The 21,019-nt window shown below is 35.4% G+C and overlaps 4 protein-coding genes and 1 pseudogene across 4 annotated transcripts; 3 read left to right on the top strand and 2 right to left on the bottom strand.

Annotated features, from left to right (window-relative positions):
* Window positions 1-1,330: 1,330 nt before the first annotated feature.
* Window positions 1,331-3,210, top strand: LOC147555499 (small ubiquitin-related modifier 1-like). The gene is made up of 3 exons (XM_086663119.1): window positions 1,331-1,678; window positions 2,281-2,430; window positions 2,967-3,210. Exons 1-3 carry the CDS (start codon window positions 1,592-1,594, stop codon window positions 3,042-3,044), a joined length of 315 nt encoding a protein of 104 aa, XP_086519245.1. The 5' UTR covers window positions 1,331-1,591; the 3' UTR covers window positions 3,045-3,210.
* A 68-nt stretch (window positions 3,211-3,278) lies between these two features.
* LOC147555498 (ER lumen protein-retaining receptor-like) lies at window positions 3,279-4,249 on the bottom strand (annotated as a pseudogene).
* A 4,225-nt stretch (window positions 4,250-8,474) lies between these two features.
* Window positions 8,475-10,887, top strand: LOC147555497 (uncharacterized). The gene is made up of 5 exons (XM_086663117.1): window positions 8,475-8,736; window positions 8,852-8,980; window positions 9,306-9,551; window positions 9,935-10,084; window positions 10,612-10,887. The coding sequence occupies exons 1-5, from the start codon at window positions 8,617-8,619 to the stop codon at window positions 10,708-10,710; spliced, it is 744 nt and encodes a 247-aa protein (XP_086519243.1). The 5' UTR covers window positions 8,475-8,616; the 3' UTR covers window positions 10,711-10,887.
* LOC147555496 (ER lumen protein-retaining receptor-like) lies at window positions 10,811-14,285 on the bottom strand. The gene is made up of 6 exons (XM_086663118.1): window positions 13,088-14,285; window positions 11,749-12,014; window positions 11,469-11,584; window positions 11,275-11,348; window positions 11,120-11,183; window positions 10,811-11,028 (listed from the first exon to the last, which is right to left on the bottom strand). Exons 1-6 carry the CDS (start codon window positions 13,176-13,178, stop codon window positions 10,992-10,994), a joined length of 648 nt encoding a protein of 215 aa, XP_086519244.1. The 5' UTR covers window positions 13,179-14,285; the 3' UTR covers window positions 10,811-10,991.
* Window positions 14,286-17,248: 2,963 nt separating this feature from the next.
* On the top strand, window positions 17,249-20,148 carry LOC147555495 (protein XRI1-like). The gene is made up of 9 exons (XM_086663945.1): window positions 17,249-17,616; window positions 18,320-18,372; window positions 18,464-18,589; window positions 18,676-18,812; window positions 18,952-19,015; window positions 19,106-19,205; window positions 19,296-19,336; window positions 19,426-19,506; window positions 19,610-20,148. The coding sequence occupies exons 1-9, from the start codon at window positions 17,591-17,593 to the stop codon at window positions 19,888-19,890; spliced, it is 909 nt and encodes a 302-aa protein (XP_086520071.1). The 5' UTR covers window positions 17,249-17,590; the 3' UTR covers window positions 19,891-20,148.
* Window positions 20,149-21,019: the final 871 nt, after the last annotated feature.

The following is a 21,019-nucleotide window of genomic DNA, read 5'->3' as shown; positions in this document are numbered from 1 at the left end:
CAACAAGCAGTTGGTCGGCACGACCACTACACTGTATTTCTTCCTCTCGTTCTCTATCTTCCGCTTTCTCTCTCGTCCTATCTACTGGGGCTGAAATTGCAAATGCTGATAATGCATTATAATAATTATGTTATTTTGTTCTTCAACTTGAAAACAAAAATCATTTTCCTTTTTAAATATTTTTTGTTTCTCGTATAATATGTTATGACTAAAATTTAATAGTATGAACAAGCAGAATACAATATAGTTGTTAAATGAATGTCAGCAAAAGCGGTTTTAATGGGCCTAAGGTTAGCTAAAAACCATTCACAAAGAAGAGTCGTGATAGAAGGACATTCGAGCTCGATTATAACAGCTTGTCAATCGAAGAATACTAGTATTCCTTGGCAAACTCGAAATATAATCAATGATATACATAATGAAGCACAATTGTTTGATAAGGTGGAATTTTCTACCATCCCTAGAGAGCACAATGAGATTCCTCATTATCTAGTTAAGGAGGCTTTCGTACTTAACCTTTGTAAGTAGTGGGAGGAATTCAATCCCCCACAATGCATTGTAAGAGTGTTAGAATTTGAGCTAATATCAAACGTAGCTGAAAATTTGAATGAATAAAGAAGGCTAAAGCCGATTTTATAACAAAAAATTTCTCAAATAGCCCCTAACTTTGTGATCAGCTTCCTGCCTAGCCCCTAACTTTATCAAATATTCCCATATGACCTCTTTTTTCAATTACCATTAGCACACCGTTAACTAGTCATCACCTTCTTTCCTCCATCTCATCTTCTCGCTCTACTACCTCATCTTCTCGCCACCTCATCGTCTTCACCAGAGAGAGAAGATGAGATGGAGGAGAGAAGGTGATGACTAGTTAACGGTGTGCTAACGGTAACTGAAAAAAATACCATATGAGAATATTTGATAAAGTTAGGGGCTAGGCAGGAAGCTGGTCACAAAGTTAGTGGCTATTTGGGAAATAAAAAATCGAAAACATTTAGTATATGAGCAAACAAAAGTTTAAGAAATTACGTGTAGTTTCGTCACGAATCACGCGTGTGTTTCACTAAATAAAAAAGACAATTAGTGGTTGGGAAGTTTTATAAGGCCTCCCCAATTTTGTTAAAAGGCCTCCCCATGAACCATTTTCGATTTCTAAATTATCACTGAGGGAAGGCTTTTTAACAAAAATGAGGGGCCCTATAAAATCTCCCTTACTGGTTAACGCCATTTGATTTAGCGGTGAAATCCTAATATCACTAAATAAACGTGGGTCCATGTCAAATTAACCCTTTTTCTTTTTATATTAGGGTTTTCCTTGAGTAAGATAGACGATTACACAGACGAGTCAATCAACCGTCAAATCAACTCTACTATTTCTGGCGGGAATTAAATCTTCTCGGACTTCAAGTCTTTATCCAATATAGTTTACGATTAAACGCTTTGATTTCTCCCCCTCTCTCTCTCTCTTTGAAACTCCACTGTCTTTTCAAATTATAGAGAGAGAAAATTTTAAAATACCGAGAGTAAAAGTTGTAAAACCCTAAAATTTTTCTTATAACTTCTCACTAAACCCTACTTTTAAGCTTCAAATATGTCTGGAAGTGTTAAGAAGGAGGAAGATAAGAAGTCAGCTGATCAACCCTCGCCTTTTGTTAATCTCAAGGTTAAAGCAAACAATGTAAGATCATCTCTCTCTTTCTCTCTCTAGATTCTGTTTATTTCCCTCACTAAAATATATAATTGCCAAGAAACATTCCTAAATACACTTGTTAAATTTCAAGATTAGTTGATTATCACAAAGATAAAAAGTAGTATTTGATATTCATGACCTAATTAAGTTCACCATTACTGGTAATCACATTTCACTAGAGTTCTTCTCTAGTTAGTTCCACATTGGTTCTTGTGAGAATAGTCCCACCTTGGAAATGTGCACTCTAACAGAGAAGAATAGAATGGCTAGATCATCCCACTCATTGCCGATTGATTTTGTGTCAGTCGAAAAAGAAAAAGAACATGTGTTAGGCTAAAAAAGACGTCCCGTGTGAGGAGGCGTGTGAGAATAGTCCCACATTGGGATCAGGCAGTCTAACAAACAAGAATACATTGTTGGGGTGTGCTACGATGACAAAATTCTTGACTTCATGAACAAAATTCTTGACTTGATGAAAGACAGTTTGACTTTAATCTCTGTAATGTCTAGGTCCCCTCCACTCATTGCCACTTGATTTTGAGTTAATAGTTTTATTGTTATGTTTAGTGAACTTTTTTTTCTCTCTATAGGATGATAGTGAGACATACTTCAGGCTAAGGCGCAATACCCAGTTGAAGAAGCTTATGAATGCATACTGTGAGCGCAAATCCGTCGAATTGAACACCTTTGTTTTCTTATTTGATGGCCACCAAATCCATCCAAAACAGACCGCTGACGAGGTAAATATTTCGTTATCAATCTTCTTTCTTGAAGAGCCATTATTTACTGTTTCAATCGAAAAACTTCAAATCTTCAGTAAAAGATGAACCTATGAGAAAACATAAGTACCCTCATGTCAATCTCATATTGTCTGGTTTTATTTTTTTCTTTGGATCTGACTCGCTTCAGTATGACTTACTTGGATTTGAATGTCCGAGTCTATGTTGGTTTGCTTGTCGCACGATCGTCTTTTCAGTTATTTTAGCTAATGGGTTATTTGCTCAGACTTATTGTCTGACTTAGATTGACCCAAAACCATCATGAATTATCCATTCAGACGAATTAGACAATAGCATTCTGAAAGACTCTTGTGAACTGAGATCTTGACTCAGATCCTAAGAAACATGACTGTTTTCCCTTGGATATTCATCGTTCTGATCCTAAGAAAGTACTCTATTCATCTGGGTGATTCACTTCAACTTTCTATAAATACATACATATATGCACATTTTGGAGTTTTGATCTCAATGTGATGATTTTCGTTTAATTAGTGCAGCTCGAACTGGAGGATGGAGATGAAATTGATGCCATGCTTCACCAGGATGGAGGTGGCTGGGTATATGCCATACTCTAAAGATAAAACTACGAATATTAGAAATGAGAACGAGAGGTGCAGTGAGATGTTTCTGAGGTTTATTTACTAGAATTTGCCTTATTAAATATGACAACAAAGAAACAATTGGGATAAATATGATGACTTATGAACTCAGTAATTAGTATCAAGTTTAGATTGTTGCAAATCTTCCTTTAGTTCATCGATTAGTTTGATCGATTGTTTTCTTTCATTAAACAAACAACCAAAAAATCTAAGTACCTGCTCCTCAACAATACAAATTCCTATTCGCCCTTTTCTACTCGTAAAAGATGATAAATTTCAAGCTGGTAACTGAAGCTTCTCATTGTTCTTCCAGCAGCATTCAGAGTAAGAGAAGAAAGTTTCAAGTTCAAACAAAAATTGGGTAAGTTTTTAGTTCTTTTGATTGAGTATGATCGTGTTCGTACCTATGGAAGTAATAATAAAAGAAATCAGCATATAATAATGTTTGAACAAGGCCAGATACCTAAGCTGCAAAAACAGAGCAATCAGAAAGGATCAAAGTCCTATATCAGTAATCAATTTGTATGAAAATACGAGTGATTTAGAGTTTGGCGTATACTTATCCAATGGACAAAGTGTTGTTCGGTGAAGTAACGATAAATCCAGTTGAGAATATAGAAAGCTCGGCAAGCACTGCATAAATCAGATCAAAGAAAAAATAATATGAAAAAGAGTATCTTCGTCTAAACTTAAGATATTGAGTGGTTGATCTTAGATAATACCAAACATATACCCAAGAATGGCAAAAGTAGTTTACCCGAGAAGAAAGACATATTGTCCTGTCAAGTTATCGATATTTCTTGTCCTCTGCAAAACACAAGCTGTGGAAGTATTGCAACAGCCTCCAAGTATAAAGAAAATGTCCACATTACCTACTCCAATTAGCGTGTTGCACAAATCAATTAATCGAAACGAGAAAAGAACAAAAGATAGAAGGGCTATATGAATTTGTCATATTCTAGTGAGAATAATAAACACTGAATCACTGATACTAACAGATACTCCGGTAATAAGTTATTAGTGAAAGCAAGATTCATATATACCTCCTTGAAGGCGAACCTCTCATTGATAACAAGGGCCAATAGAAGGCATGGAATTACAAGAAATGAATAGCAGAAGGTGTCTTGTTCTTTATCATATGATCTATGAACAATCTGTAGTGAAGGTAACTTCCTAATCATTGTTTTAACTTTTTCAAGTACTTAACCCTTATTAAAAGTGAAGTATATGTTTAGTTGAGTAGACAAACCATGTAGTTCAGTCAATGGGCTTGACTACAAAGGTTATCGTGGAAGATCCCTCTGTTCGAATCTTGCCTCTCCAATCTTGATGATATTAGCAGATTTAGGAGAATTGGTTATAATTTGTTTGCCTCTATGACTATATATCTAACATGGAACCGGGTAGTATTGTTTGATGTCCATTTGATGTAGTTGGTATTTCATTGCCAGTAACTATATAGATGTAACTAGAATACATTTTATTTACATGCAGTACTATAATGTCTAATTTACTGTATGGTAAACTTTAACACTCTTGGTTACCTTGTGCAGCTAATCTTCTACACATATTCAGCTTTATAACTTTTCACTCAGCCACAAAGTAAGAGTGTAAGACTACATGCAGTTGCTTCAAGCGAATCAAGCCAACAACAATGACTACTTGTAGCTAATCTTAAATTTTGTATGTTGAGTACATACTAAAACTTTATACTTTGTAAACTTTGGATATCTATTGTTTCTCTTTTTTGAAAGAAAATGCATTAAACTTTAGAGTCTATTACAATAAACAAAGTAGAAAAACAAAATTACAACAAACCAAGTAGGAAAAACAAAGTCGTCTATTTTGCAGTGGACGCGGTTAAGCCTTTGAACATCATCTTAGACATTGATATCTACATTTTCTTTTGTTGATGTGATTTTGTGATGATGTATTTTAACTCGAATAATTTGTTTTTTTTTTTATTTCTAGATTACGCAACTCTCTGAAACATATCTACTCTTTTGGGTTTAATCTGTTTCAGAAAGGTAGACAAATCATGTAATTTTTTTTTGGATGATGATTTTTGTAACATAAAGAATAGTTTGATGTTTTTATTTCTTGATTATGTAACTCTTGGAACAGATCTACTCAATGAGTCAGAGAAATGTTTTTATTTCGGGCACGTCTCAAGTTCAATTGCTCCATTGATGAAAGAGAGAAACTCTTTTAGTTATGTAACTTTTGTTATTAATATTATAATTGTGTAATATTTTGTTAAACATATAATTATAAATGAAATTAAGTTGGTTATTGTTTATTGTTTTATTTTTCTTTAAAAAACCCGAGCCCGTTCCGCCTGTGTCGCCGAAGCCCGACCATGCTGGCGGGCACGGACGGGCTACGGGCATCACAATGGGTCAAGTGTGGCCCCGATCTGCCTGAAGGTCTATAGTGGGCGTCAAATTCTCGTGTCCGATGCGCCCGAGAGCGGCTTAAAAGAGCCCGCGGGCGTCCGAGCCCGACTTAATCCCACCCCTAAATAGGGGTACCTAAAGTATATGGAGCGCCTTTTGTAGTGCCCCCACCTAAATAGTGGGTGTAAATAGCATTGGTCTTTATAGGACCCTCTTTTAATTCCCTAAACCCTACGCCCCACTTTGCCACTTACCTTTTTTTTTCTTCTCAAGCAGCAGCCATGAGTATAGAGAGGGAATGAGAGTTTAAGGGTTCCAGAGAGAGAAAGGCTAAGAAGGAAGAGAAGAAGTAGGGCTTGGAGTTTAGAGCTTGGTGATTGTTTTCTTTGTTGTTCTTCACTTGGGCCTTGATTAGCTTGGGATCTAAGGTAGATTTCTATCTCTCTAGGGCTTGAATAGCCATTTTTATAGATAAACCTAGACATACTAGATGAAACTACAAACCCTAGATTTTAGTATTACTTGAACGTAGATTAGGGTTCTTGACACAAATATATATATATACTAGAAGTAGTAGATTTATATTCCTACAAACTTATTTTTAGGTCACTTTGAATCTCATCTATGTGTTAGATTTTGAGGATATTTGCTATAATGACCTACTTGATGAACCATACAATCTACATTTACACTTTCATGCTAGATTCATGTATTACAATGATATTTAGGGCTAAACCTCTTTATTTGCCATGATTTTAGTATATAACTCTTATATTAGATGCCTCTCACTATTGGACAATACTCTTTATATAGATACATGAACATGTGCTAGAAGTCAACGTGATATGCGAATTTTAGGCTATTATCATCATTGATTCATTACTTGCAAACATTATAAATATGCTAACGAATATGATTTTGATTTATGTATGTTGTGGTGTGATGCTATTATATGTGTGTGATGTGATGGAGTTGGTGGAGAGTTGTGAGAGTTTTGTGGTTGGTTCGACCCTCTCTACCGGATGTGATATTGGTATGGAGCGTATGGGGTCGGCGCTAACACAATGGATGACCTTGTGGACCACACTCTCATACAACGTGGATACCAACTTGTCATATTGCTTTTGGTTGTTTATTACAAATGGTGTGATATTATGTATGTGTGACGTGATGGAGTTGGTGAAGGGTTGTAAGAGTTTTGTGGTTGGTTCGACCCTCTCTACCGGATGTGATATAGGTATGGAGCGTATGGGGTCGGCGCTAACACAATGGATGACCTTGTGGACCACACTCTTACATAAGGTGGACACCAACTCGTCATGTCGCTTTTTGTTGTTTGTTGCATTGTGGTACACTTTATTTCTAATGGTCACAACTCGGATACTATACTTGGACATCTTTACATGATATGTGGTTGTCTATTTGTTTTGGTAGCTCTTGAAACTGTCTATTGGGGCTTTAGAGGTTTCGAAATCTACTTGTTGGGGTCTGACCCAACCTTTTATTTTTCAGGACAAGGAAATCGGGAAGTGCCACCTGCTTGAGTCATAGTTAGCCTTGGAAGAGTTTCTTTAGTGGTTTTTCTTTCTTTCTTTAGGTAGTTATTTGGAGTTGTATCTCCTACATACTTGGTGTTATTTATGTTTTATCTTGTCCGACATTTGTGTCGATGATTTAGAGACATCCTGTGAGTTTTGAGAAACTTGGTAAAGTTTCAGTAGTTGATTTATTGTTACTTTTTGAGCTTCATGTTCGATACTATTTGTCTCCTTGATGAGTATATCGTATATGTTTACTGTTCTGCGAAGAAATGATTTAAGTTTAGGTTTTTATGGCGGCCGACGTGGAAATCTGGATTTGGGGTGTTACACCTTTAGACCTTCACTTTTGATAGCGGAGATTCTCTCACGGTTTTTCTTGATAAGATGACGACAGCAGGGCCAGTCCTAATATTTTGGAGGCCTGAAGCGAGTTATCAGAATGTGGCCTCTTTAGGTTTTTCATGATTTTTATACAAACGTATATTTACAAGATTTTTTCGGTTGCAATGGAGATTATCTATTATTGATCTCAAGTGACGATATTTTGATTGCCATTTTAGAGTCCTAATAAATCTTATAATGTATCTAACGATAACTAATTGCACTTTTGTACTTATGTCAAATTGAGTAGGCCAAGTCGATCCACCCAATTCTCGCAGTAAAAAATTTCTCAGAGGTAATGAAGGTTGAATCTCTTATTTTGGACTAGTTAGCCTATTTCGAACGGTTACTCTGATGAATTGTCTGTTTCTTTTACTCAGGTGTCTTCTAAGGAGTTGAGCACGAAAAACGGATTAAAATCGAGAGAAAGACGTGTAACACAGTATTTCAGTCATTTGGTGGTAAGAATATTGTGAAAATTTTGTCCAATTTTGATGCTCGGATGAAAGCAGAGTCCAAGATGAACCCAACGGTGAAAACGGGAGTCAAATCAGGTTCCGAATGAGGAAGTTAGTCCAAGTCAAAGAGCAGAGTCAATGAGGGTTGATCAAATCAGCTAGCCGACACGTGGCACACAATCTGACGATTACTTGAATTATTTTGGTACATTGGAAGGCACGAGTTGGTCACATTCGGCATCTATTCTGGACGCTACTTCCGTGTCACACGGTGCAAGATAAGGCCGTAGCCTACGAAAGATCTAACGGTTTCCGATACACGTGAGCGATGAAAGACATAAATTGATTGGGTTCGAGGCACACGCTGAACAATTAAAAAAAAAAAGAAAAAAATAGATTGGGTCCTAGATTGAGAGAATATATTTCTTCTTGATCCACTCAGCTGGCAGATTGAGAGAATATATTTCTAACGAGATAGAAGGAAAGAATAAACAGAGAGAGAAAAGAGATTAACTGAAAGATAATATTTTCAAAACAGAGAAGGAATTACAGCTCGATTAGCTATATATTTTGGAGAGAGGTCGAGATTTAGAGAGGGAATCGGGAGATGAAGAGAAATTATCTTCTCTATTGGGCCCCAGTCATCTCATGGGCCAAATCAACTCTAGTCTTTCTGGCGGGAATTAGATCTTTCTTCAAATCTTTATCCAATATAAAGTAGTAGTTTATAAAACCCTAACTTCTGAATAAACCCTACTTTTAAGCTTCAAATATGGCTCCAAGGGTTAGTAAGAAGGCTTCAAATATGTCTGCAAGGGTTCCTAAAAAGGAGGAATATGAGGAAGAAGATATTAAGCCGGTTATTATTCCTCTCAAAGTTAAACCAAACAATGTAAGATCATCTCTCTCTATCTCTCTCTAGATTTTGTTCATTTCTAGTGCAGTTGATTTTCACAATGATAAAAAGTATTTTATATTATTATTTTTTGTTTTTTTTTTAACCTAAGTTAAAGAACCAATCAAATGGACCTAAAGCGCAACAATACACTCAACAACACACTCAACAATACACTCAACAATACACTCAAGGGCCTCAATCATCATCACATATTAATCTCAAAGCTAATGCAAACAATGTAAGATCATCTCTCTCTCTCTCTCTAGATATTGTTGTACACAAGATCGGCTAGTTTAAGTGATTTATGTTTGATGTTTACTTAGAAATATCCAATGACAATATGAGATTGTTATTAAATTTTTTTTTTATGTACTTTATAAGAATGGTGAACGATAATTTGTTAGCATATATTGAGAAAAATATATTTGATATAATTGATAAAGAGATTACTGTGCAATTATTTCAGAAGATAAAAACTCGTCATGAACAACTATAGGTATGAGTATATGAATATGATTTTATTTTCGCTATTGTTTTATTGCTTTTAAAATGTGCCCACACAGAGTATAATTCCTGGCGTCGCCACTGGACCCGCTTTCGCCACTGGACCCGCTTTCGCCACTGAACCCGCTTTCGCCACTGAACCCGCTTTCGCCACTGAACCCGCTTTCGCCACTGAACCCGCTGAAGACACTGAACCCGCTGAAGACACTGAACCCGCTGAAGCCACTGAAGACACTGAACCCGCTGAAGCCACTGAAGAGCCTCAATCGTCTTCTTTTATTAATCTCAAGGTTAAAGCAAACAATGTAAGATCATCTCTCTCTCTCTATATATATATATATATTATGTTCAATTCTAGTGTTAGTTGATTATCGCATAGATAAAAAGTATTTTTTTTTATTTTTATTTTTTGAACCAAAGGAACCTAAAGCGCAACAACACACTGAAGAACCTAAAGTCTAACTATCTTATTTTATTTATATTTTTATACTTTAATAACCCAAATTCAATAAACATAGAATCGAACTTATGACTTCTGGGAATTTGGAGTTTAGGTGTTGGATATTCATGACCTAATTAAGTTCACCATTACTAGTAATCACATTTCAATACAGTTCTCCTCTAGTTAGTTTCTTGTTGGCTCTATTATTTTGTTTAGTGAACTCTCTGTCTCTTTGTATATATATAGGATCGAAGTGAGATAAACTTCAGGATAAGGCGTAATACTAAGTTGATTAAGCTTATGAATGCATACTGTGAGCAAAAATCTATCGGATTGAACACCTTCGTTTTCTTATTTGATGGCCGCCAAATCCATCCAAAACATACCCCCAACGAGGTAAATCTTTTGTTTTCAATCTTATTTCTTGAAGAGCCATTATTTACTCCTTCCGTCTCGAAACTTCAAATCTTCAGTAAAAGGTGAACCTATGAGAAAATACAAGTATCCTCAGGGTCAAAATCTCATATTGTTTGATTCTTTATTTTCTCATTGTTTGGATCTGACTCGCTTTAGTATGACTTATTTGGATTTGAATTGTCTGAGTCCATCTTAGTTTGTTAGTGGCACGATCGTCTTTTCCAGTTATTTTAGATAATGGGTTCTTTGTGTCAGACTTATTGTCTGACTTAAATTGACCCAAAAACCATCATGAGTCATCCATTCAGACAAGTTAGACAAAAGCATTTTCAAGGACTCTTGTGGACTTAGATCAAACATGACTATTTTCCCTTGGATATTCATCCTTCTGGTCCTAAGAAAGTACTCTATTCACTTGGATTCACTTTAACTTTCTACAAATAGAAAGACATACACATTTTCCAAGTTTTGATTTCAATTTGATGGTTTTCGATTAACGGGTGCAGCTCGAAATGGAAGATGGAGATGAAATTGATGCTATGCTTCACATGCATGGAGGTGGCTGGGTATATTCCATACTCTTAAACCAAAAGTATGAATATTAGAAATGAGAACGAGAGGTAGAGTTAGATGTTTATGAGGTCTATTTACTAGAATTTGCATTGTTTGAATAGCACAACAAAGAAACAATTAGGATAAGTATGATGATTTAAGAACTTGACAATTAGTATTAAGTTGAGATTGTTTACAAATCTTCCTTTAATCCATCGATTGGTTTGATCGATTGTTTTCTTTCATTAAACAAACAATCAAAAAATCTAAGTACCTGCTCCTCAACGATACAAATTCCTATTCGCCCTTTTCTACCCGTAAAAGATGATAAATTTCAGGCTGGTAATTGAAGCTTCTCATTGTTCTTCCAGCTGCATTCAGAGTAAGAGAAGTAAGTTTCAAGTTTAAACAAAAACTGGGTAAGTTTTTAGTTCTTTTGACTGAGTATGATCTTGTTCGTACCTATGGAGGTAATAATAAAAGAAATCAGCATATAGTAATGTTTGAACAAGGCCAGATACCCAAGCTGCAAAAACAGAGCAATCATAAAGAATCAAAATCCTATCTTAGTAATTAATTTGTATGAAATTATGAGTGATTTAGAGTTTGGGGTGTACTTATCCAATGGACGAAGTGTTGTTCGATGAAGTAACGATAAATCCAGTTGAGAATATATAAAGCTCGGTAGCCACTGGCATAAATGAGAAGGAATTTTTTATGAAAAAGAATGTCTTTGTCCGAATTTAGGATATTGAGTGGTTTATCTAGATAATACCAAGCATATAACCGAAGAATGGCACATGTAATTTACCCGAGAAGAAAGACATATTGTCCTGTCAAGTTATCGATATTTCTTGTCCTCTGCAACAACACAAGCTGTGGAAGTATTGCAACAGCCTCCAAGTATAAAGAAAATGTCCACATTACCTGCTCCAATTAGCGTGTTGCACAAATCAACTAAACGAAACGCGAAAAAGGAAAGAACAAAAGATAGAAGGGCTAATGAATGTGTCATATTCTAGTGAGAATAATAAACACTGATACTAACAGATACGTATTAAGTTATGAGTGGAAGCAAGATTCGTATATACCTCCTTGAAGGTGAACCTCTCATTGATAACAAGGGCCAATAGAAGGCATGGAATTACAAGAAATAAATGGCGGAAGGTGTCCTGTTCTTTATCATATGATCTACGAACAATCTTATGGCTTCTCATGTACCAGACTATTGAGAATGAGCTACCCAGGAATATCAACTTCATAAGAGTATTATAAACTGAGATAAAATTGGTAAAAATGTCCAGATACCGAGTAGCAAAAACTAGAGCATAGAGTTCTTGAGTTTTCAAAGAAACTCCTGCATACAAAAGAAAAAGATCAGTGGTTTCAATCCCATACACTCACGACAGTTAATAAAAAAGCTAACATGTTTTTTCCATTCAAAACTTGTTAGGTCCTCCCTCCTTCCTGAGAATGCATTTGAGATTTTCCTATGATATCTACGAGGCCTTTCTCTATCGAAAATATGTTTTACCCCGACTCTAATAACATTTTCTATCCAAGGAAGATACTGGTGCGAAAGAGATCATAACTATTTTTCGTGGCACTATGGTCTACGGGCAAGTCCTTAAAGAACTTCATAGCCTTCAACTAATTCACTATAAAGACCTCCTGCGGTCCTGCCTAGTAAAATGCTACTCTCGGGACCTGGTTTTATGTGGCAAAGTACTGTCGATTATTAATTTGTTATACTGTGGTTTCCTACTCACTGCTAGGCTTTGTGAAAGCGAACATTGATGTCCATCCCAGGCAGCCCATCCGACGAAGCAATCTTGGATGCGCTGTGCTTGGATGCACTAGTATTCCACATGCTAGCGATGAGATGAAAACCGCCCCCGTTCAGTGGTTCACGTGCCACCACAATGGGAATGGCATCGAAAGAGTGACCGGAACGTGTCCCTGACTATCTCTCTCGAAATAAATCATTTCAAGGATACAATGAGAAAGATGATTTAGCTAACTCGAACGAAATAAGCTCTCTATTCTGTACTAAATCTTGTTCAAATTTTTCTTCTTCCTCTCAATGCTAGTTTTGCTAACCCCATACCCTAAATTAAAACTAGCATACAAGATGTCTAATCACATATGGTGATCATCAAGCGAAGAAAATCGGATTCAAGCTCGTGTTTATCCAACATAAAGAAGTTCAATTTGCTCAAACAAGAACAAAAATAATATAAGAAAATTTTCAAAACCAACAAAATCCTCAATCTCATAAACCAATAAATGGATGATTTTGCAGGTTCCATATCGTCAATCAGTCACCAGAATCACAAATTTCATACAAATTCGACATATCCCAAACACAAAAAAGCACAAAATTTTGCCCTAATCATAAAATTAGCTACCCTTTAGAGAGAGAGAGGGTACCAGCACAGGATTTAATGGTATGAATCTTGAGAAGCAGAACAAGAACACTAGCGAGATGAGTCATGTCCCCAGCTAATCTGAATATATTCATCTTTGAATGTTGTTTAGTTGAATCAATTCAATCAAAATTAAAACAAATTATGAAATGGGGAATTAACAGATCGATGAAAAACAAAATTGAAAATGAAATCGTATATTAGATCTTCTTATTCAATTTGTTTTTCAAATACGATCTGTTCTTCGATCAATTGATCAGATTTTTGAAATGTTTATTTAGGGCTTCTTTTTCCTCCTACAGAGAGAAGGTAAATTGGTTCGAACCTTCGAATGACATGTCTGATAGAATCTCATAACGATTGCTGACGTGGATTGTGGATGTGTCCACGTGGATGACGATAAAAGAGTTGACCAAATGAAGATTAGATACCAGTTTAAACGTGGGTGAACGGGTGATAATTGGTTATCTTGTTAACGAATATGGACTGACGTGGTCACTCTCTCGAATAAGTGAGCCCACCATAGGTTTTTTTGGCCACTGTTTGTGGAAATCAACCAAGTTTCACGGGCAGCAATAAGTTTTGGGTGGAAACAAACTTTTATTTGTTTCTTCCAAACATCACCTATTCAATTTTTATCTTTTCTTCTTCTCCTCTACCTCAACTAAAACTCCGACAATCTCCACCGGATTCCGGCAACTTCTGCCATTAACGCCGGCGACCCTCTCTCTCTCTTCATCCTTTCTCCCTCTCTTTATCTTCTTCCCTTTCTCCTTTCCCTCTCTCTCTCCTCTCTCTCTCTATCTCTTCTGCCAAAACGAAAATCCCATCTTATACTGAAGATGAAGAAAACGAAAATCTTGTTGAATCTGAGGTTGCTAGGAAACTCCCATCCTATAATGCTCCCTGAATCTATAATGAAAGATATTCCTACATGTTGTGAAGAAGATAATGATCTAGGGTTTCCAAAATCTCAGAAGATTATTGATAGGGAAGATGATTATAAGAGGAGAAGATTGAATCGCGTCATTTCTCCTGATAGGTATGATGCTTTTGCTATGTGGGGTCAAACTCCTGATGTTTCTGTTAGGACTCATGCTGATGTTATGAAGGAGAAGGGTTTTGGGAGAAAGGGATGAAGAGAGATGATGAAGTCGCCGGCAACATCCGACCGGCGACTTTCTGCCGGCGACTTCTGAGGTGCGTTTGGCTTGCATTTTTTTTATTTTGTACTGTCTTCCCCGAAAAATTTGCTGCTTTCCCAAAGCGATGGTCTTTCATACAAATATTACAAAACGTATACTCAACTCACCTATGAGACTCTCACTTGAACCGCATGTGAGAGAAACCCTTGTTTTTCTCTCCTCTCACATCTCCAGTCACGTGGAGAGAGAAATCTTTGTTTCTCTCACATGCGGTTCAAGTGAGAGTCCCAGAAGGCGGGTTGTGTAGCCTTGTTACAAATATTAGTTGATTTTCTGCAAACAATTGTCGGTCTTCCAATAAATAGTTGTTGCTTTCTAAAATTGTTGTTTGTTTTCTACAAATTGTTGTCTGTTTTAAAGAATTAGATATGTTTTGAGTTATGATGATGTTTTCGATCTATTATGAATCTTGATGAAGCTTTAGTAATTTTTTATCACTTTGATATATATTTGATGTTTTCATATTATGTTTGTGATGTTTTGTAAATCATATATGTTTTCCAACCATCTATTTGTTCGATAGAAACAATTGTTTGTTCGATAAATATTGTTGTTTGTTCGATGCAAACACTTGTTTCCTCTATAGAACTAGCTGGTTGTTTGATGGACACAGTTGTTTGCTCTATAGAAACAATTGTTTGTTCGGTAGATACAGTTGTGCTCGACGGAAACTATTATTTACTTAATGCAAACTGTTGGGCCAATAAGACAAACAGGTAACCTGGGAAAGGAATGAAAATGAAAAATGAGAAAAACAATAAACAATCAGCAGTTTGTGTAAGACAAAACCATCGGTTTGTTAAGTAGTTTGTTCAAGACAAAACCAGTCTTAAATATGTATCATATATCACCAAAATAAATTAAATATTGAAGCAACAAGCAATTGTTTATTTACAACATGAAACAAACCACTATTTATTTTCACCAAACATCGACATGTTTCAGTAACAAAATCGAGCAAACTAATGTTTGTTTCAACAAAAAATGAAATTATGACGCATATATATAGGACACAAATGAAAGCAAACTTGAAGACGAAGCAGCTTAGACTTATAAACAGAATTCACCATTTTTTTTTTTTGTTATTCTTCACAATTTCTGCACATGAAATTTTTCGCCACTATGAAAACAGTGGTTTGATTTATTGCCATTACCAATCTTTTTTTGGTCTAATATGTCACATATTCTTCATCAAGTAGATTGTTAGCATTTATCTAATCAAGTTAGGTTTAAGCTTAAAATGATAGAAAGTGGACTCATATGAAACAACTTCGTATAATACCAATTTTATTTGTTTTCTTTGATTGCACAAATTGATGAAAAACTACAAATACAAAAAGTAAAGCTGAATCTAAAGTGGGTCAATATGTGTGGATTTCTTATTTCCTGTGCTAAATTGGCACGCTTGTGAATCTATAATATAACCACACTACTTTCATAACTTGTTAATTGTTATGTTTAAGCTTGTGGTACCCAACTTTTGGTGATGCTAGTCATATGTTTTCGGGTACTTCACTACATTATTAGAAAATTAACCATGTTAGCTAGTAATGTATCCTCCGGTAATGGTTAAAGCAGATTTCTAATAAATTGTCGTATCATAACTTCGATATGAACCACAAAATCACGTGAAAAAAGAGTTGAAATAAAATTACATAAATTTTGAACTACATGAAATGTGATAGTGTAAATCGTATTAGTAATGTGTCCTGCAATTATTTAAATTTTTAAACTCAAACAAAAAACGGATGCTAAGTTTAGCTCAAAACTACATGTACTCTTTCAGAACACCTCGAATCTTATTAAATTTGACGAGACCAGACATTTGTAACGTGAACTTTGAATACTCCTTCAAAAGGAAGTGGTGGTCTCACACAAGAGGCTCATCCCCCACTTTCATTCAAGATCGAAAATGCACATTCCATTGTTGGTGTGTGTATCACGTGCACATGATTAATAATATTAAAAGCTAAAGTGGACTAATTTTTTTTATAGCTCACAAGCTACCTAACTTAAGATGAGACATAGGAATTGCAATAACGGTCCATCTACCGAATTCAGAGAAAGATGTGACAAAAGACAAAGACAAGCCATGTTTTTGTATCTACCTACCTAAACATTTATGAACCCCTTCACATGATCCCCTTCACTCATTCAATTATCTTAACCACATATATCCCTCACTTACCCACATATCTTATTACTAACCTTACAATTTCATGAATATATATCCTAACAATTGTAGTTTTGTGTAGCTAACCTATATGGGAATTCAATAATAGTTTGTGTGTCATGTGACAATTAGGTGGGAGTTTGCTTGCCTTAGGAAGATGAATAATTTGGTTTTGTGAGACCTTGTTTTGCCTTATGAATCGAAATAATACTAATAAGTTCTTTATATACTATGTCGTATAACAAAAAACAACAAAAGTAAATACGGAGAATATAATTATTTAGTTCTACAACATGTAAACGACTTGTCTAATTATTGACTTTTTTTTTTTTTGATGAAAGTCTAATTATTGACTTGATGTTTTATGAATGTGAGACAAGTCTTTTTTTTTTTTTTTTTTGTTGAAAATGTGAGACAAGTCTTAGAAAAACAAAAAAAATTATTGAAATGACTGTAAAGTACGATTGAATATTGACCTAATAATTGTATTTTACTAGACTCCAACGATATCTAACAAATTTGATATATGCTATTTGATCCGAAAATATAATCGATCGCGGGCTGAAGGATGATGTGACAGACACCTACTGGACATATCATTTTCTATCTCTCCGTGAAGCTTGCACAATAGGTGTTGTCCACATCAGCCTTCGCTCTATAATAAGTCTTATTTTTCGGGCGAAACAACATTTTTCAACCTATTTTGGGTCACTATTTTCTTGGGATTTTATTAGTAAAAGCTTTTTTCAAATTAGAAATGTCCTTGTGAAAGTGATACCAAAAAAAAGACTAGACAAATACAATAGAAGAAATAGATTAGTGGATAATCCCATAAACAAGTGAGTTAAAGTGGATAATCCCATAAACAACTGATCTAAAGCAGTTCATTTCTTTAATGGGTTTCTCTCTCTAAAAAAGAAACAAAAGTGGGGAAGAAAACCAAAAGAATAAAGAAACACACAGAAGAACATAGAAAAGAAAGCGAAAACTACTTGCCCATATTTGTGCTTTATTGCACATTTATCAAGTACTAATCTCATTAACGGATAGTTTGATAGCTATGTGATTTATTTCTCTCTCCTTCTTTCCTTGCTTCTTCTTCTTCATCATCATCAGTTCCAGAGACCAAATGGATAATAATCCCAACGACTATAAGTAAGTTTGAACTTAGTTTTGAGGATTTGGGTCTGTGTTATTTCTCTGTTTTGGTTATTAGTTGGTCTGATTAGATAGTTAGATACCATAGTTTGGGTATACTTAATATGTTTCATTTGGGTTTTGTGGAATTTGATTTGGGTTTTTTTTTGGATGAAGTATTGATTAAGTGAGATGGGTTTTGGTTAATTTGAGTTTTGGGTTTTAGGGCAATGACTTAAGTGAGTATTTAGTACTGGTTCTAGTCTTGATGAATCCTTGGGTAAAGTTCTTCTAATTTCAGTTAGGGCAATGGTCATTATACTGCATTAATGATTGATTTTTCTCTAAGAACTTTTTGTGTTCTTGTTTTGTTATTAAAGGCTTGATTAACTTAGGTTTATTCTCTTTGTTTAACTTTCTTGTTATGATACTGTTCAATCTTTTGTTGTTATCTTAGTGATTAATTTGTCTTTGTCTTGTCATTTAGTCATACTTTTTGTTTTTAACTATTTTCATTTGTACTATTAATGAACTAATACTATAAAATTTAGGGTTGAATATGAGATTAGTAGACCTAAGTTTCTTTTGTACTTGTGGAATGATTAACTTTTATATCAAACTTTTTGTGATTTGATTTAGTTTTTTAGTGTTATTGATGATTTGTACTACCATGAAACATTGTTTTTTAACTTAAAATTTGTTTGTGGAAAATGGGTATTAGTGAGCTTTGTGAATGGAACGACGATTATTATCTTCGGAAGGATTCCGATCTTGGTAAGTTATGTTGCTCTTTTGTTAGTTTAGTAAGATGTAGTGGAGTGACAGTCTCTAATGAGCATTAGGCCATTTTTTTTGCTTTATATAGGGATCTCAAATTGTCTATGGAGCGGAGTAGTAGACCAAAATGAAGATGAGTTCCGCTACATGTTTGAAGAACAAACCCCTATTAAGTCATATGAAGACTCGCCTTACAGCGTTGCCGATAGTGGGCGTGCGTCTCTCTCTCTCTCTCGCTTTGCATTCCTTGTTTCACGATGTTGTTGAAAATATAGTACACTCTATTTTATTCAATTTCAGGAAGCATTAGCAAACAAATGGTAGAGTATAGGGAGTCTTATACTCAAGTAAAGAGGAGGCGGATGCTACAGTTCGACAATGTCAAAGACCTGCGTCTTAGCAATGAACCGACCTCGTTACCGCTCATGAAACCAAAGGTTTGTAACTAGGAATGGTAGTGTCCGATGCTTGACCTACGATATGATACTTTTTGCTTTCGAAATTGAGGTCTGTCAATTCATTTTGTTTAGATTTTCCTCAAAATTTTTAAAGAAGTATTGATGGATGGTCATTCAGGACAACGAGGAAGAGATGGAAGAAGTTTTGCCAGAAAAGCAGAAGTTTATTTCGGGATACCTAGGTTGGTCTCTTTCCGAATGAATACATAGTTATAAACTGATTATTTTATAGGTCCTTGGCTTTATTATTCTAATTATATTTTCTACAATAGAAGAAAGATATGTCTCCTGCAACGAAAGTTTGGATCAGTCGTCTGACTTGTGGCTTTCCACTTGCTTTAATGATGGAATGCATTTCAACTCCAATGATACGTAAGCTCCCCTATTATCTATATGTATGTATTAGTACACTTTTAGTGTTCAGTCACCTTAAACCGATTATTCCTATAAATTGATTTGCAGGAGTATTTCTGGGGTTGTCGAGGATCAAATCGACATTCCAGGTGTGTGGAGTTGTATTTTTTCGTTAATGTATTGTTGTATGGTCCTCTTTATTCGAAATTAAACCCCATTTCATATATCTTCTATCTAGAATATCTTAATGTCCCACCCGAGACACAACCTGACATGGCGCAACAATGTATAGCTCCACCGACTCTTAAAATTTCCAAAGGTATTATCCATTATCAATCTTCTACGGGTATTCCACTCTATTTTTCGTCAACCGTCGAGTATATTTTTGACAAACTTAGGTAGTAAACTTTACATGCCTTTAGGTAGGAAATCTTACATGAAGACTCCAACAAAGATTACTTCTTCGGTTGTCTATCCTTTTGCCCTCATTAAACCATGTGGTGTTGATGGAGATGTGACCCTGAAAGAAATAAACGAGCGGATTTGTACTCCACCTTCGTCAAAATCAAAGCTTAATAAGGATGAAGAAGCTTCTCCTTCTTATCCTACTTCAGCTTTTTCTGGGAAACCTGTCGTCGTTAAAACTAAGATCCGCACTGAAGGAGGTAAAGGCAGCATTACAATCATGAGAACCAAAGGTTGAAGATATACTTCCTTGTATCTTCTTTCTCTCTCTGTCACTTTTTTGTGGGGTTTTGGTAGTTGGTTGATTTTTGTTCGATGGGTAAGTTTTGTTGTGATTAGCTTAATACCAATGTGTTTATATTTCAAGTTCATAGAGTTAGTGCCTTCTCAATGAAACTAGAAAAAGGATCTTGATGTCTAAATGATCCTCTTGTTCTTGTGTTTAGTGTATGTACTCTACCCGTATGTGTTTAATGTGAATAGTTTGTTTCCTTAATGCCTTAGTTTTTATTTTCCTTCGTCCTAACTTAGAATCTTATATAGGTTCATAACATTTGTTTACTTACCGGTCAGTCGTAAGTACTTAAAACTTGGAAATGTTGCTCGAGTAATAGCGCCATTATTTGAAAATTTGGCTTGCATATCTTGAATGGACGCTCTCAGGGAAGAAATCAAATACGATCAATTTTCCGTTGTGGAGAAAATAATTTCGATGTTTCTGTATGCGTTCATACTGATTGTATATCGTATATGGGTACTATTTGAAACTGTTGTCTTTGGCAAGTTATCAAGTAGAAAAAGTTTATACCTAGCCAATTTTGTATAGATACAGGTCCAAGATGGCAAGATCAAACTGGTGAAGAAGCTAAAAAGTATAGAGTTTTGTAGTTCTCTTGAATAGTTTAGTATTTTGTGTTTCTTATCTCTCTCCAGACAGAGTGGACTTTCCATGTCTGTTTTTCTTGTTGCCCCCTTTTTGCTTTAGCTTTTGGCTTTTGAAAATGAACTAATCTTCCCAACAGAGAGAATGACAGTTTTTACTTGGTTGGGGGAGAGGTAAGGCAGGAAGTTCTAAAGGTGCGTCCCCTTATTGCGGAAGGCGCCACCAGGTACCCCATTAAGTCTAATGTACCCGAAGAAGAGAAGACCGTGATTGACTTTTTCTCCAATGAAAATGGAAATGAAGACGAGAGGTTATTTGAGAGAAAGAGAGAGGGAGAGATTTCAAAGATAGACAAGAAAGATTAATCTCTTTGCCGACCACCATTATAGATATCTCTTCTGCCAACTAACAATAGAGAGGATATATTTTTTTACTCACTCGTATACTCGTATTGTCCCTTTTTTTCTTAAAAGACAAACCTCCT

Source organism: Eschscholzia californica, unplaced genomic scaffold (assembly GCF_041429995.1).
Source record: "Eschscholzia californica isolate CP2 unplaced genomic scaffold, dmEscCali1.0.p SCAF_2, whole genome shotgun sequence".
NCBI lineage: Eukaryota > Viridiplantae > Streptophyta > Magnoliopsida > Ranunculales > Papaveraceae > Eschscholzia > Eschscholzia californica.
The sequence above is the reverse complement of the archived record's forward strand: the minus strand, read 5'-3'. Positions and strand labels throughout refer to the sequence as shown.